Source organism: Megalopta genalis, chromosome 1, assembly GCF_051020955.1.
Source record: "Megalopta genalis isolate 19385.01 chromosome 1, iyMegGena1_principal, whole genome shotgun sequence".
Taxonomy (NCBI): domain Eukaryota; kingdom Metazoa; phylum Arthropoda; class Insecta; order Hymenoptera; family Halictidae; genus Megalopta; species Megalopta genalis.
In genome coordinates, this window is record NC_135013.1 from 34,013,273 (window position 1) to 34,030,430 (window position 17,158).

Below are 17,158 nucleotides of genomic sequence, written 5' to 3' on the forward strand. Positions count from 1 at the left end.
ACGTTTGATTTAGAAACGATACGATATTTTGTTATCAGCGGTACCGTTCTTACAAAAAACAGTACACTCCGGTCGTTTTGCTCGCGCGAGTCGCGCAGCTCGGTAGGTTTAGCGTTAAACAAATCCAATCCCGTGGTCGTTACAAAACAACGTTAGATTAATCGCGTTTAGGGCTCGGTTATCCAGCGTTAAGTCCCCTAAGAAACGTGATTTCAATCGGCGAAGCAGCGCTCGTCGCACCGAGCGCGCCCGACCCGAAGTCTTCGAACGGGGAGCACACAGTAATCGGCTCCACCGCGTCCCCTACGCACGACGCTCGTATAATCGATTTTTTATCAAAGTTTCGATAGACTCCGGCTGCTTGATATAGAAGCCCCTCCCGCGGATCAGCGAGGCACGGTCGTTTAATACTCGATGGCTGCCCGTTCACTCGGCTAGCGGCCGTCACGTAACGCACACCGGCATCAATCCTATTGTCCCGAACGTGTCGGCCGGCATCTACGCGAAGCCGAATTGTCGGCGGAGGATTTTCTAAACATTTCTGCTTCAAGCACTCTAACGACCGTCGTCGAGCGCGCTGCCGTCGTCGGGATTCGCGGCGGTTTGGTTCTACGCGTTCTCCCCCTAACGAGATTCGAGCGGCGGAATCCTCTTAAGCCGGCTCGTCCCAGCGTTGACAGCGCTGACCTCGCTTTGCACAACCCTTCCGAACCGACTCGCTGCCGCGTTGTCCGGCGTCCCGGGCCACCGAACGAGACGTCTCTTCAAGTGGCCCGCCGAATTCTCCGACAAATTCTCTCGGATTCTCTCGGTCTCGGATTTCGTTCTCCGACAAATTCTTCCCCGAATCCTCCTCCTCGTCGAATTTACCCTTCGACCGACGCGACGACGGTGTCCGTCGTCGCATCCGGAAGGTCCGAATCTCTCGACGTTCGAGCTGGCCGAACGCTGTTGCTTCGCCCGAGGCGACGAGATCGAATTTATGTCGACCTCTTTGCTAGTTCAATCGCAATTTATTCGTCGAATTGATCGAATCGTCGAGCACGCGGCGAAGAGGTCGGCACGCCTGCGGGAAGCCAGGTGTCTCCGGAGCAGTGAAAACGAGCGAATCAGCGATCGAAGCAGCGACGATCAAATTGGGCGGAGATCGGAGCGACGCGAATTTTTGACGAATTCGGATAACTCGTTTTCATTCTGATAATCTATTCGACCTTTCGCCGGTTCAATTGCTATTTATTCGTCGAATTAAACCCTGAACTTGTACGCTCGAGTTAATTCGAGCGCGCTAAACTGAACCTGACGAACGCCCAAGTGAAGACGTGGTACCAGAACAGAAGGTAGGATCTCGGCGTTGCCGGGCATTTGTCACGGTTCCTCGGGAATCGCGCGAATCGCTCGCCTTTCTTTATTCCCGCGGGGGACAATGCGATACAATTCCGCTAATCCGGCGGAATAATAAACAACAGCTCGCGACGGGGCAACGGGGCGAGATGTCATCGGTTTGCGAATTCTTTCCGCCGGTTTTATCGGCGGCCGCGAGTGCCTGGACGTTCGTAAACATTCGAGAGAACGATCGAGCAAATTATATCCGGCGACGGCGCACAGTCGGATCGAAGATTTTAGCGACTCTTTGACAAAAACTTTTCGAATGTCACCGAATTTCTCGATCCAGCCCGCCGTGCGGCGTCGACGACGACGAAGCAAAAGCGCGAGGCCATCGGCTCGACGACGCGATTTCGGATTAGAAGCGCGCGGCAGACTTTCTCGGACTGTACAGCCTGCTCGTCCATTAACCCCTTAACTTGTACGCTCGAGTTAATTCGAGCGCGCTAAACGGGCCAAACTGTGCACACTCGAGACAATTCGAGCGGCGTTGTATTTCATGCTGCTACAATTTTTCGCGCTCGAATGTATCGAGAATTGAAAATAACGATGCGAAAGCAAAGGATAAAAATCGTTTTATCGATATTTATCATTTACATGGGACTGCAAGCTGTAACACTTATTTATTCGAGAATAAAATGTAGCCTTTTCCCATGGAACAAAAGCGCAGTATATCAAAATTCTTCAAAAATTCTTCAAAAAATTGATTCTTTTTTGGCCGGGTTTTTTTCAAAAAAGTGTGCATTAAGGGATTAATCGAATCGTCGAGCACGCGGCGAAGAGGTTGGCACGCCTGCAGGAAGCTTAGCGTCTTCCGAGCAGAGAAAACGAGCGAATCAGCGATCGAATTAACAATTGAAACAGCGACGATCAAATTAGGCGGCGATCGAAGCGACGCGAATTTCTGACGAATTCGCATAACTCGTTTCCATTCTGATATTCTATTCCATTCGAACTGGCCAGGACGTTTCGAAAGGATTCCAACGTCGGGCGCCGCGATAAACGTTGACTTTCTAGTTTCGGTTTCATTAATTCAATCGCCCGGACTCCGTGGGAATTTTCGCGGTCGTTTGTCGCGGCGTCGAACGCGTCAAATTGGCGGCGATTTGAACGGTGCCGCGCGTCGGAAACGTCGGTACAGCCGACGACGTCACGGACACCGTTTCGAAGCGAATCAAACTTTTTCTTCCCCGCGGCCGAAGCGAACGACTCGAACTTTCCTTCGGTGAAAGAACTCTTGGTTGAAGAGAAAAAAGAAAGAAGAAATAGTGAAAAGCTGAACGACCGGCGGAACATTAAAACGTCACCGGTATTAAACGATCGATATCGTTCGACGCTCTCGATTTCATCTCGATTCCCGGGACTCCGAGAAAATTCGAAGGTCCGCGCGGGTCGAGCAATTAAGTCAGCGTCTCCATTCAGTTCCCAATCTGCATAGATTATCCTTTTCACCGAGCCGGCGAGCCGGCCGAGTGCGTCCCGCTGCGTGAAAAATTGTTTTCTCGGCGTAACGATTCCGTCGCGGCGACGCCGCGCCGTCCGTCCGTCCGCCCGTCCCGAGTATGACAGAGCGTCGCGGCTGACGCGTAAAAATCTACGATTGATCGCGGAAAATTGTCGGCTCCGGTGGCTCGCGAGAGCGTGCCCGACGGCAATTACATCGGCGCTGTGCTCCTCCTAATTGGCTTTCATTAATTCTTCATTCGATTGAACCGGGTGGACAACGAGCGGACACGCGATTGCTCCCGCGAGATCGCAGGCGCCCCCGCCGAACGGGATCGTTGTCGTCGTCTCCGTGATACAGGATCTCTGACCTCCCGTTTTGTACACTGCGCAATCTCACGCGAGTCCTCCGATTGTAGCACAGCATACTTTATGTCTTGCTTTTATGTTTTATAGCGATTTTATCGCGATTTTAGCCGAACCACCGAAACGTTCTTCGAGATTCGAGTCTGTCGATCTGCGAACGTACAGGTGCTTCGAGCTCGTGCCAAACACGGTGAAACGCTCGTAACGCTGCCAGAAAATATACCGTTGCATTCGGAAAAGACTGCTGAATCGTTCTATGCAAGAGTCGTGCGCGTAGCTTGTACGCTTAGGGCGTGAGAAATTCTTAAAGTTGAACATTCCAACATTGGAGAATTCTATGTTGGTGTGCAAGGTACAGGTCAGTTGAAACTTTTATCGAACACGTTAGAATGTTCAAAATGCTACAAAAAATATATCGTTGCATTCAGAAAAGACTACAGAATTATGCTATATAAGGGTCGTGTGCGTAGCTTGTACCGTTGAAGCGTGAAAAATTCGTAAAGTTGAAGTTGCCATCTATCTTTAAAAATTGAAGAATCCTCTATTAGACTGCAAGGTATAGGTCGCTTAAAACTTTTATTAAACACACTAAAACGCTCAAAGCACTACACAAAATATATCGTTGCATTCAGAAAAGACTACAGAGTCATTCTACACAAGAGCGATATGCGTAGCTTGTATCGTTAAGGCGTGAAAAATTCGTGAAGTTGAAGTTTCCACCTGCCTTTAAAAATTGAAGAATCCTCAATTAGAGTGCAAGGTACAGGTCGCTTCAAACTTTCATTAAACCCATTAAAACGCTCAAAGCACTGCCAAAAATATACCATTGCATTCAGAAAAGTCTACCGAATCGATCCCCGCAACAATCGCCTACGTATCTTGAACCGTCGAACCGTGAAAAATTCCGAAAGTTGAACTTCGGAACATCCACCCGCGGGCCAAAGAAACTATGCGAATTCGTCGATTCCGCCGAAAGCGAGGCACACCCAAGGACCACGAACGTCCAAACGATGGTCGAACGAAGCGGAGCGACGTCCACGCGACGTCTTCTCGTCGGATCGGCGTCGCGGGTCGAAGGAGCTCGCGATCCGGCGCGGAACGATAGCCAAAAGAAACGATGTTTCGCGTCGAAAGCGTTGATAGATCGGTAGGATGGATCGCGTATAATCACCGGCTCAATCATCCGGAAAGCGTGTTCGCCGGCAATTACAACGCCGTTACTCCTTCTAATTGGCCTTCATTAATTCTTTAGCCGGCGCGGCGCACCGGGGCGACGATTAGCCGCGTGAGGTTAACCGCGACTGATAACGCTGTCGAACAGCTCCGCGCGCCCCGTCGCGTCGGCGTCGGCGTCGGCGTCGCGTCGCGTCGCGTCCCGCAGCGCCGCGGAAAAACCGCGGCCCGCGTTATCGGCCGCGGCACATTTTCAAGAAAACAACGGCCGTCGTCGTTCTGCACGGCCGTTAAAATTACAAGCGCGGTTCGCGCCTCGCCGGCCCGAGCCCGTTGATTATATTCCCGGCGCGCGGTTATCGTTTCGTCGACCATTTTCCTCGTTATCCTTATCGCGGCGGCCGAACGATTAGTCACCGCGGAACCGCGATCCTCGAGATTCCTGCGGATGTGCCGCGCGCCGTGTCCCGCAATTAATGCGAAACCCGTGTTTCTTGGAAGATCAGGAAATTCTGGAGCTGCGGGCGGGACAGGAGCGTTGTATCCATCGTCGGGTTACGCGCGCGCGCGCGCGTCAATTCGACGAGAGACAAACAGAGTCACGGTAAATGCGGCGAAATTAATTTACAACCGTCGGGCGCCGATTAATACCGGCGAACGACACCGCGCGTATTTCTCTTTTCCAAGGGCGTATATAGGACAGACCGAAACTATGACTGCCAGCCGATTAATATCGCCCGATTACCGGCGCGAATATTTCTCTTGTCGAAGACAGATGGCCGGTTTCGGATCGGAAGGAGTCGGACCGGAAAATTGTTCTGCTTTTCTGGTTCTTCGTTCGCCTGTTCAAGCGTGTTTTTATTCTTCGTAGCGACATAGTAATGTTGACGCTAACTGACGCTCGGATTGCGCGGAAAAATGGACAATTTGGGAAGAGGAGACGCGATTATTCGAGCCTTGCGGTTCGTTTATTACAGGGTGTCCCAAAAATGTCTCGCGATCCGAAAGTGGCGGATTCCTTGGGTTGTTTGAAGAAACTTTTTCCTTTACAAAAATTTTCTCCGAGGTACCGTTAACGAGTTATTAACGAAAAATAATGACCAATGAGGGGAGAGCTCGGCTGGCGCGAGGCAACCGAGCCAATGAGCGGAACCGGGCTTCGTGCGCTGGTTGGCTGGGCCGCCTCGCGTCAGACGTACTCGATTCTTATTGGTCACTGTTTTTCGTTGATAACTCGTTAACGGTGCCTCGGAGAACATTTTTGTAAAGGAAGAAGCTGCTTCAAATGATCCGAGGAACCCGCCATTTCCGGATTGCGAGACATTTTTGGAACAGCCTGTATAGTTACGAATTGTCAACCACTATAAGAAAACGAGCTACAAGGCTCGAATAATCGTATCTCCTTTTCCCAAATTGACCATTTTTCTGCTTAATCTGAGCGTTAATTAGAGAGACATTACTGCATTAGAATTGCAACGATTCTTCTTCGCGTTCGATCGTTTCGTCGGAGGTCGAACGAATATATTACTGTGCTGTAATTTATCGGTTTTTAATCGAGCAATCGATTTAACAGACCGTTGATTATGCTCTTCAACCGGTTAGCTGTCTTCGATACTCGTCAGAAATGGCGATATTTTGCGTTACGATCCGCGAAAGCTTGTTGTTCGATTCGCAATTTTAGCGAAACCTGAAGCACGCATTCGTAAATTTCAAGAGTTTTCGAATATTCGTCGGCCGAAACGATCAAATACGAGTATATAAATAATTATTATCGCTCAATTGTCGCGACACATTTTAGGCAGATACTTCCCGAAGAGGTTGCTAAGTAAACAGCTGACTGATTAAATCAAGGCAGAATCTTCGGCCTGAGAAAATCTCTCGTTACAGCAATTACAACAATTACCGTTCAACGTAAATCATAAAAAAATTCTTCACTTCTTCCGAATCGAAGGAGAACGTTCGACATCTAAGATCTAAGATATCGAGAATCAAAAATTCACTCGTTCGATCAAGCACGAAGAAACGTTAACGTTGGTTACGTCAAACTATCTTGTTATTTCGGAAATGCTAAATTTGATATCGATTTAAAGAGACGGAACAAAACGTTCTCGTATTTATTCATTCTTCCTTGAGATTCCTCGTCGCGAGTCCGACTCGACTGGTTGTTCCGCGCGAATAAAAAAAAACGCGTCGCGGAGGAACATCGAAATCCCGAACGACGGGGTGCGGGGAGGAGGAATCTGTGTCGGTCGAGCGAGAGGTTCCTCGCGGTAATTACGATTATCTCGGGGAGACCGGGGAGACGAAAAGATGACGACGACGACAAAGTGTGTGTCGTCGCGTCGCCGTCTACCGTGTTTGCCCAAACAACGATCCGCGGGAACGGTACTTTGTCCCGTCGTTATTGGACACTTTAAACAGCGCCGGTGATTAAACGTTGCGCGTCGATGTTCCGTCGAGTTACGATCTCGTCGGGTCCGGCATCGATGGAGAGGGGCGGGAAGAAAGAAAAAGACGGTAATTACTGCCATTTGTCAGAGTTTCCAGCTGCCTCGGGATAGAGCCGCGACTCGGCCATAGGAGTACAGCTAATACCAATCATCTCGAAACAATTTCCGTCAATTTACAACTCGGCTTTTTTCCGCTCCCTCCCCTCTCTCTTTCCCTATCGGATCTCTCTCTCTCTCTTTCTCTCTCCCTCGCTCTATCATAGTTCTCTCTCTCTCTCTCTCCCTCTCTCTCTCTCTCTCTCTCTCTCTCTCTCTATCATATATATATATATGTCTCTCTCTCCCTCTCTCTCTCTCTCTCTCTATCATAGTTCTCTCTCTCTCTCTCTCTCTCTCTCTCTCTCTCCCTCTCTATATCATATATATATCGCTCTATTATAGTTCTCTCTCTCTCTATCATGGTTTTCTCTCTTTCTCTCTGTCTCTCTTTTTCTCTCCCTTTACATCGCCTCTCCCGCGGAGCGGTGTTCCCGTTCGACGGTGCCGCTCGATCGACGTTCCACGGCACTTTCCTTCGAGGCTAAGTTCATACGCTTACACCGTAATCGGCTTATTTCCCACAAAAAGCACATTAAGAACAATTACGCGCATGACTACGGCTACGTGATTAGAGACACGGTCCCGGAGCGCACTAATACCGCTTCTGATTGTGAGAACCGCGCCGCCGCGCCGCTGGCTGCCGCGAAATATATGAAAAAAAGGAAAAGAAAAAAAGGAAAAAACACGCCGAAAGAATGAATCTGTTAGCCCCGTCCGAACAATTACTTTCTTTGGGAATCGCCAGAGAGAGAAAGAGAGAGAGACAGAGAGAGAGAGGGGGGAGGCACGATTCTTTCGCCACAATGCCGGGCCGCCGTCGGGTACCGTTCGGATCCGTGCGAACAACGCTTTTTTACAGATTATCGGACAAATCCTCGCCGCCGTGCCGGCTCCATTACGATTCCATTACCCGATTATTCCGATGCTGATAAATCGCGCGCTCCGCTCGGCGCGTTCGCGATTATGCCACACGCAAAAATAGATTGACCGTCTACTAGCGGCATTCGTTATTTTACCGACTTATTATTTCCGCCGACTCGCCGTTTCGCTTTCCCTTGTTAGATGCGATCGACGATCCTCGATGCTCGACCTGCGCCGAAACTCTGCGATCGTTAAACTGTAACTTCACCTTCGATCGATCGATCGCTTAGCTGCGGTTTTTTTCGCGCGCGATTGCAACAGACGGGCCACGAAACGGCGAAAAACGCGAGAGAAGCGAGGAATTTGTTGTGCACTGTGTTTCGACTGTATAGATGCGATTAATCCTTTCGACACTATGGGTCACTATAGTGGCCTTCCATAAGATGCCACGGAGGTACTACCGGCCACTATAGTGGCCCTCCATAAGATGACATCGAGGTACTATGGGCCACTATAGTGGCCCTCTATAAGATGCCACCGAGGTACTACGGGCCACTATAGTGGCCCTCCGTAAGATGCCACCGAGGTACTACCGGCCACTATAGTGGCCCTCCATAAAACGCCACCGAGGTGCTAAGGGCCACTATAGTGGCCCTCCATAAGATGCCACCGAGGTACTACGGGCCACTATAGTGGCCCTCCATAAGATGCCACTGAGGTACTACGGGCCACTATAGTGGCCCTCCATAAGATGCCACCGAGGTACTACGGGCCACTATAGTGGCCCTCCATAAGTTCGATCGTTTGTAGCGAATAAAGTCAGTGCTTACTCCAGAAAGATAATTCACCTTATTTTTCTCTCAACAAACGGATAAATAGATATGCCTTATTTTGTTCAATTTTGTTTAACTTCATTTGGATTAACCCGTTTGCTACGGGCGCCGTTCAGCAGAAGTACCGCGGCGGAAAATCCGCTCGTAGCGAAAAGGTTAATTGTGGCTGTGTTAACCCTTTGCAGTCGAGAGGAACATTGAAGGTCAGGTACCGTTGAATAATTATCGGGGTAATCGAGTTGCGGAACGATTTTTACGTCGCCAGATTTGTTCACGTTCGAAGAACCGTCGAAAATGTGACTGCTGCGCGAATCGCGAGATCAATTTCGCGCGCATAAAATTCGCCGACAATGTATAAAATGGAATTACCGTAGGTCAGGAAAGCTATAAAAATTTATCATGTATTTAAAACTATCGAATATCGTCAAATGAATTCGAGCGCGAAGGCTTAAATTCTTGCAATCGGGAGAGACTATTTTAACGCTGAACCGACCGAGAGCCGGTCAAAATGATCGATTTCACAGATTTTTTTGTTTCAAAGTTGGTTGAATTAGGAAAAATTTAACCTTCCAATGGAAAATGATCGGAGAAATTTCATAAGCCAAATATACATTACAGCAAAAATAGCGAAAGGGTTAAATTCTTTCAATCAGGATAGAGAGCCGGTCAAAATGATCGATTTCACAGATCTTTTTGTTTCAAAGTTGGTTAAATTGGGGAAACTTCTTCCAATGGAAAATGATCGGAGAAATTTCATAAGCCAAATATTTTATTTATTACAGCAAAAATAGCGAAAGGTCTAAATAGTCCTTTTATATTTTTGTTTTATATTCGAAATATATTTTGTATTTATATTATTTTATATATTCACAGTTGTAAAGGAACTCGCGTTGTACACTTTTAGGGCTCGCTAAGTTTATATAATAATAAGTTTAATAATAGATTTGAATCTTGTTTTAACAAGAATATGTTCCGTTACGATCGAAAAAACTGAACTGTACAGAAAAATAGAAAGAACGATGCCTACCAAGAACGATTAACTCGTCGAACAATTACAGTAAATTCCCTCGAATTGTCCCTCGGCTTATAAACAAAAAAGTGGACAATTTGGGAAGAGGAGATACGATTACTCGAGCCTCGAGCCTCGTGCCTCGTTTTCATAGTCCTCGACAATCGGCGACCGCAAAAACGAGCCGCGGGACTCGAACGATCGCGTCCCCCTCTCCCCAAATTGTCCATATTTGTCTAAAAACTGCGAAGGACAATCGGAGAGAATTTACCGCATCGCGACTGCTTTCCGCAGGAAATGCTTCCGCGACGTTTGTCCGGTTTCGTTGTTCGCATGATCGCCGCGCGTCCGCGACAGGATTCCCAAGAGCCGAGAAGGAAGAGGAATCAATGAAATAATCGTCGGAAGTGTCGAAACTCGGTCGGCGGGTAATCGGTGCTCGGGATTCCATTAGCCGTGGAGAAACCGGGGCCCTCTAATTAACGGTCGCGCCGAAAACGAAGAAAGCATCACTCGGATCGTTAGATCGCCTAACCGCGTTCTAGCGGGTTTCGAAACGGGGATCGATCGCGAGGGATCGCTGCGATACCTCGGGTCAACAGCCCTGCGGTCGACCGGCGATCCTGCGTCGGGTCTCGGGTCCGTTTTGACCCGGCGACGAATCCGCGGCTTGCGAAGCGAAACCCGAAGCTGCGATTCAATCGGGCGATTCGAGAGCTTCGAAGCCGCGTTCGCGCAGGATCGAACGACTGCGGTAATTTTTCCCGAATTTTTCTTCAGCTTGTAAGCAAAATTGGAAAATTGGGAAAGAGGACATTGCCCTGCGCCTCGTTTTTTTATAATTGATTATATAGCTTTTATGTTATTATGTACTAAATTATATATATTTTTATATTATTTATACTATATTAGATATATTTATATTTCTATATTATAGTTTTGTTGACAATTCGTGACTATAAAAATGAACCGCAAGGATCGAATAATCGTATCTTCTCTCCCTAAATTGTCCATTTTTGTGTGCAATCCGAGCGTCAATTAGAGAGACATTACTGTATTTGGCTCGCAGTAATAGAAACAGTAATGTCTCCCTAATTGACGCACAGATCGCGCAGAAAAAATGGACAATTTGAAAAGAGGAGATCCGATTGTTCGAGCCTTTTGCAGCTCGTTTTAATAGTTGTCGACAATTGAGTCGTTTATTTTGAAAGTGGCATAGGTCACTTGACCGTAATGAAAAGTGGTGATTTTTGAATGTTTGTACGAAATTATTTATACCGAGAAGAATATCAGTATCCTGAGACAACAAATGCAAGTAAATCTTCTCGAAAGTTGGCATCCATATTTTTAAACGTGTTAAAACGCAAACCCTTGAATATATCGACTTAAAAACAAAGTGACCTGTGCCACTTTCAAAATAAACGGCTCAAGTGTCGGCGATCGGCGAGCCGCGAGGCTCGAATAATCGCGTCTCTTCTTCCCAAATTGTCTATTTTTGTTCACAAGCTGTAGGAAAATTGCGGAGAATTTTCTATAATTTAACGCTAATATTTTCGAATCCTAAACGCGACTAATATGTGTTGTTTTATAACAGTGCCAAGACTGGGTTTATTTGAACTTTAAACATATCATTTATATTACAATAAATACTTCGGCGAAGATATATGCCTAACAATTTCTCCTAGAAGAGTTTTTACGATATCAGGAACGGTGAAAGAGAAAGAATCAGAAACAAAGAGTTTATAGCTTCTAAGTCAGTCGTCTCATATGATTTAGCTTCAAATTCAGCTGTAAATCAGCTGTCATGATTTCAATTCAAATTTATCGTCATCTCGACTCGTTTGCTAGTTCCAGTGTTAAATGGAGCAGCGATGAAATCGATGGAATCGATATCATTCATAATATTCGATCGATTCGACACCAAAGTGCTTAATAGCAGGTGTCAATTTTAGATAGTCAGTGTCGCTCGTCGATACCGAGACTGCTTAAAAAACGACATCGAACCAACGCTGAATCGAAGATTCTCCGACGCTTTTCGGAGGCGTCGTTACTCATTTATCGATAATCGATCGATTCGTTTGTCAGAAAACATTTACGCATATAACAGCAAGTTCCATTCTCGTAGAAGTATCAGGCATCGATATTCCCGTAAAAGGGAATCAGGCGTCGACGTTTCGGAGCAAGCAGAGCCATCGATACCGTCCGATTCGGATCGAAATTCGTCGATTGGCATCGATATATATATCAACGAATCAGTCGTCAATGTTTCAGAGCGAGCAGAGGCATCGATACCGTTCGATTCGGATCGAAATTCGTCGATTGGCATCGATATATATATCAACGAATCAGTCGTCAATGTTTCAGAGCGAGCAGAGGCATCGATACCGTTCGATTCGGATCGAAATTCGTCGACTGGCATCGACATATATATCGACGCGATGCCAGTTTGAGCACCGGCTGCGAGCAGAATCATGAATGAACAAGGCGTCGAGTGGTTGACTCACAGGTTTCCAGCAGTCGTCGATGACGGTCCGCAATGATTCACGAGCAGAAGAAACTTACCGGAAAGTCGTCACTGGAGACACCGCTTCCGGCCGAGCTCGCCGTTAGAGGAGAGATCATCGCGACGGATCACAGTTTGTCTCTGGAAGACGAGGACGAGCGATCCGAGCTGATGACAGTCGGCCAGGCACAACTATGCGACCGTCAGAGAGTATCCTGTTTTCAGAAACAGGCCACGGTTGCCAACGGGAGAGACAGCCGAGAGAGATCCAGTGACAGAAAGAGAGAGAGAGAGAGAGAGAGAGAGAGAGAGAGAGAGAGAGAAAGAGGGGGGAGAAGGGAGGCAGAAGGGGGCAGCGTTACAGGTAGAAAAGCTGAATGAAACAAATGAGGGTAACATAATTAAAGCGTTCGAGCGGCGGGCTCCAATTTGGGACCATTAGAATTCCTAAACGATGTCGGGACAGACGTAGGCTCCCGTGATGAGGTGGGTTCTTTTATCTCCCGGGAAATATCGGATCCTTCGGCATGGCCGAACGTTTTGCGGCCCGCCGAGCCAACGAGGCGACGCGACGGCCGCGAGTCGAGAACATCCGGCCCGGGCACCGGACCCCGTTCGAACCCCATAGATGTCCTTGACACCTCCGTGAAAGTCCTCCGCGGCGGCCAGGTGCACGGGCCCGAGACGACGAGCATCGCCTTACCCTTGCCCCGTGGACCGCCGTTATCGCGCCCCGAAAACGAGCGATCTCGAATCCGTGCGATCGTTCCTCGCACTTCTTTTGTCTCTCGATTCCGCTAAGCCGCTTTGCTTCGGGCCCGATGAGCTGGCGCGAACGACTGATAACCGCGCCGATAGGCGACTCCGTGGGTTCTAGGTTTGGCGTCGAACCACGGTTCGATCGTTGCAATACGTTGTTGTTTGTTAGAGGCGCAATCGTTCGATCGCTGACCGATGGAAGACCGATTTTAGGCATTTATGGGAAAATCGAGTAGGGAATCTCATGGAAAAACTGCGCTGATAGGCGACTCCGCTGGTTCCAGGTTTGCTGTCGAACCCGGTGACGTTCATTCCATTTCGTTATTGTTTATTAGAGGCGCAATTGTTCGAACACTGACCGATGGAAGACCGAGAACCGGAGAAATGGCTATGAATGGACTGTCAATTTTGTGCATTTATGGGAAAATCGAGTAGGGAACCTCGTGGAAAAACAGCGCTGATAGGCGATTCCACTGGTTCTAGGTTTGCTGTCGAACTCCGGAGGCGTTCATTCCATTTCGTTATTGTTTATTAGAGGCGCAATCTTTCGATCGCCGACCGTCGAAAACCGAGGACCGGAGGAATGGCTATGAACGGACTGCGGATTTTGTGCATTTATGGGAAAATCGAGCAGGGAATCTCATGGAAAAATCGTTCAAAGTAGTGCGAAGGTTCGAGAAACTTTAAAATGTCGATCTATTATTCTTGGATTATCAGAATGACTAACGAAAGAATGAGCTTGCTGTTCAGGCTCCATTTCATGCAAGCGATTCGGACAATTTTTATTTCGTAAACAAACTTTACTCGCGAATAAGATCGCGATGAAGATGCATCGTTCTCTTCTCTATCGTCTCGATCTCTCTTAATTCGCAATCGTTCGATCGCTGTGCGTCGAAAGCCGAGGACCGGAGAAATGGCTATGAACGGACTGCGGATTTTGTGCATTTATGGGAAAATCGAGCAGGGAATCTCATGGAAAAATCGTTCAAAGTGCGGCGAAGGTTCGAGAAAATGTCAATCTATTATTGTTTATCAAAATGACTAAGGAAAGAATGAACTTGCTGTTCAGTCTCCATTTCATGCAAGCGATTCGGACAATTTTTATTTATTATTTTTGCAAACAAACTCCGCGGTCCGGTCACGAGTACGAATACCATCGCGATCGCGAATAAGATCACGATGAAGACGCATCGTCCTCTTCTCTATCGTCTCGATCTCTCTTAATTCGCAACTCGCGCGACCAAATGCCATACTTTCGTAACGCAGTCACTTGCTCTGGTTAATCAAACGAATAATATCGTTACAGTAATGTCTCCCTAATTGACGCTCAGATTATCCACAAAAATGGACAATTTAGGAAGAGGAGATACGATTGTTCGAGCCTTCTAGCTCGTTCTTTTATGTTTATCGATTGCCAGCAATTATAAAAACAAGCCTTCCAGCTCGAATAATCGTACCTCCTCTTCTCAAACTGTCCATTATTGTGCAAAATTTGAGCGTCAATTAGAGAGACATCACCGTATCACAAGATCGTCGACTCGAACGGAGCGCGTTCCAATTAGTAATCCAAAACGGCGAAGCCCGATGGACGGAGCTTATGGCAGCGGGACCGGCGGCGTTCAGAAATCATGCTCGTCGAGATCGTCGGAAAACAAAGGATCGCCTGATCGAATCGTGTAACCATGATCGCTCGACCGACCGCGATACTTGGTTATTCATACCGGGGACACATGCTCGGTTTGCAGAAGAACGGCGAAGGCTGCGAGGTAATAATTCGCCTAATGGCGGCGTAATCGCCTCGGTTTCGCGGAAACGCTCGCGATTGGCGACCGCGTCGCCGGCCGAGATAAGGAGCATAATTGACCGCTTACCGTTCGACGTGATGGAAGCGCCGTCGTGATGGCTGGCGTCGCTATCCTCGTCGAGGTTGCTGTTGTTCAAGGACGTCCTGGACTGATGCCTGACACTGAGGTCCCTGGGCGTCGACGGCGGGCTGCCCGGCGGCTCCTGGGTCTGCAGTCCGGCCGCCTGGTGCATCTTGCTGGACGCGCCGCCGAGTATGTCTGTGATCATGAATCGGGACCTCTGCGGCATGGTGGTGGACGCGTCGCCGCGCTCGAGGCCATTGTTGCTCGCGTGATTGTTCCCGCGGCCGTCCAGCCCGTTCGACAGACGTTCGACGCTGACGCCGTTCCTCTCGACGATGTTCTCGAGCCGGTGGGCCTCCAGGCCGGACATTCTGCTCAGATTCAGACCGTTGTTGGCCACGGTGACGCCGCTCAGTGCCGCCACGTGGTGGTTCTGATGATGGTGGACCGTCATCACGGTGCACGTAGGTGGTTCCTTCGGGCTCCGGGCACCTGCAGGCGCCTCTGTCGCCACCCCAGGACTCGCCCTGTACCTGGGAGACAGAATCTTGTCGACGGTGGCTTGGTCGCCTCTCGCCAGGAACTACCCGGTGTCACCGAATCCTCTCGACGGAACTCACACTTCACTGAAATCGGTTTTCCGTTCGTATAGCGCGCCCGACCGGCCGTCGACGCCGAGGCTATCCGCTTCCGGACAGCTCGGGACCCGGACGGGGCCCACCCTCGCGACGGTTCCTCTCTCTCTCTCTCTCTCTCTTCGGTCCTCGCGGCCGTGCTCGCGTTTCGTGTTCCAGGTCGCAGCAGAGAGGCCGGGTCGCCGTGGTCGCCGATAACCGGCGTGCGATTTCGACGCGAGAATCGCGAGTAAATGGCGCGTGAGATGGCCGCAAGATGCACCTTGCGCTTCCTCTCTCTCCCGTTCACTCGGCCGCGCCGCCTCCTCCGCCTCCGCCCGCGCCCTCGCCTTCGCCTTCTTCGGGGCTTCTTCCTCGCGGTTCTCGTAGCGAGCGCGCAATTACGGGGCCGCCGCTCCGCTGGTCTCCTTGGTTAATTGCTAATTGGCCACTTAACATAATTGCCACGCGTAACAGCCAGTCCGCCGGCCATTTCCGCTTTCCTTTTTCTCCCTTTCCTCGGCCGTTTAATTGCCAGTTAAGTCCTCCGAGACGCGAAAACCGACTCCCTCTCGTTTTTCCGCGGTATCGCGCTCGCGCGCTCTCTCTCTCCGCTGGCTTCGCGTATGCCTGTGCGTGTGCGTTGTACGCGGAGCCCTCCCGCTAAAGGCCCGTTGTCACGCCAGCGGCTACTTAATCGCCTCTCGTTACGGAACCAGCCCCGCGCGGCTAACGAGGCCTCGCCGAACCAGCCGCGAAAAAACCTCCGCCGCCGGGATACGTAAAATAATAACCACGGCGAGTATCGAAATCCGACGATATCGAACGGCGAACCGGTTTATCGAACTGTCCGTGGCCGGCCGTCACAAAGCAGCAGTCTCTTCTCGATTCACTCCCACACTAGAGATCCCACTTGTTTTAGTCCTTCTTCCTTGGGAACCGCGCGTCGGACGACTTCTCCGGATCGGATCGGATCGTGTCGCGCGCGCGCGCGCGATCGGCTCGGGGCCGCGGGGCCCGAAAACTCGCGGGAATCCTCGGAAACGGTTCTCGACTACTGGTGGCCCGTTGGTGGCCACGACCGACTTGTGTCCTGTGGTGGCAGGCGACGGGAACAACGTTCTCTCCTGGGCGAGGCGTGCGTGTGCATCGGGTTGCCTCGACTGATCTGCTCGCACTGAGCGGACCTCGGGCGCCTCCGCTCGCTCCTGGGCGGCCATACCGGCGTTTCGGCACGCCCTAAACCCTCCCCACCGTGCTCGCCCGCCGGCCAATCGCCGGCCGGCCCGCTAACCAGCCGGCCAATCGGCCGCCCGGCGACCTCGGCGCCTCCGCTTCGTGCCGCGGCTACGCCCAACTAATTTGAAATGTGTTTCAGCGGTAATTCGATATAAAATTGTAGTTAATATCTTTCATTATAGCACCGGGAGGGGAGCAGCGCCCGGGACGACGTGGTGGGGACCCGTCCTAGCCCCCCCGCAGCCCCCGACACGCTCGGAGGGGAAGCCTGGATCAAGAGCAGAGGGGGCCGGAGGGGGCACCGGAGAGATTGATACGAGGCTCTCCCACTTCGGACTGTTTCTGGCTGCTCTCTCTCTCTTCTTCTCTCTCTCTCTCTCTCTCTCTCTCTCTCTCTCTCTCTCTGGTTCGCTTTCTCGCTCTCTTACTCGCTCTCTGTCCGTTCTCGTTCTCGAGATCGGTTCCCGGAGCAGTCGAGCGGGAGGAGAGAGGTCCGACGCGACCACCTGGAAGGGGTTGGAGAGCCATCGAGGACGAAGGGTGGTCCTAGGACCGAGG

General features: G+C 50.0%; 1 protein-coding gene across 1 annotated transcript in view; it reads right to left on the reverse strand.

Annotated features, from left to right (window-relative positions):
- LOC117218035 (uncharacterized) overlaps positions 1–16,528 on the reverse strand; it is a 69,342-nt gene extending 52,814 nt beyond the window's left edge. The window contains exon 1 of the mRNA XM_033466042.2: positions 14,751–16,528. Coding sequence (XP_033321933.2) covers positions 14,751–15,201 — 451 coding nt within the window. The 5' untranslated portion in view covers positions 15,202–16,528. The remainder of the gene's footprint in view (positions 1–14,750) is intronic.
- Positions 16,529–17,158: the final 630 nt, after the last annotated feature.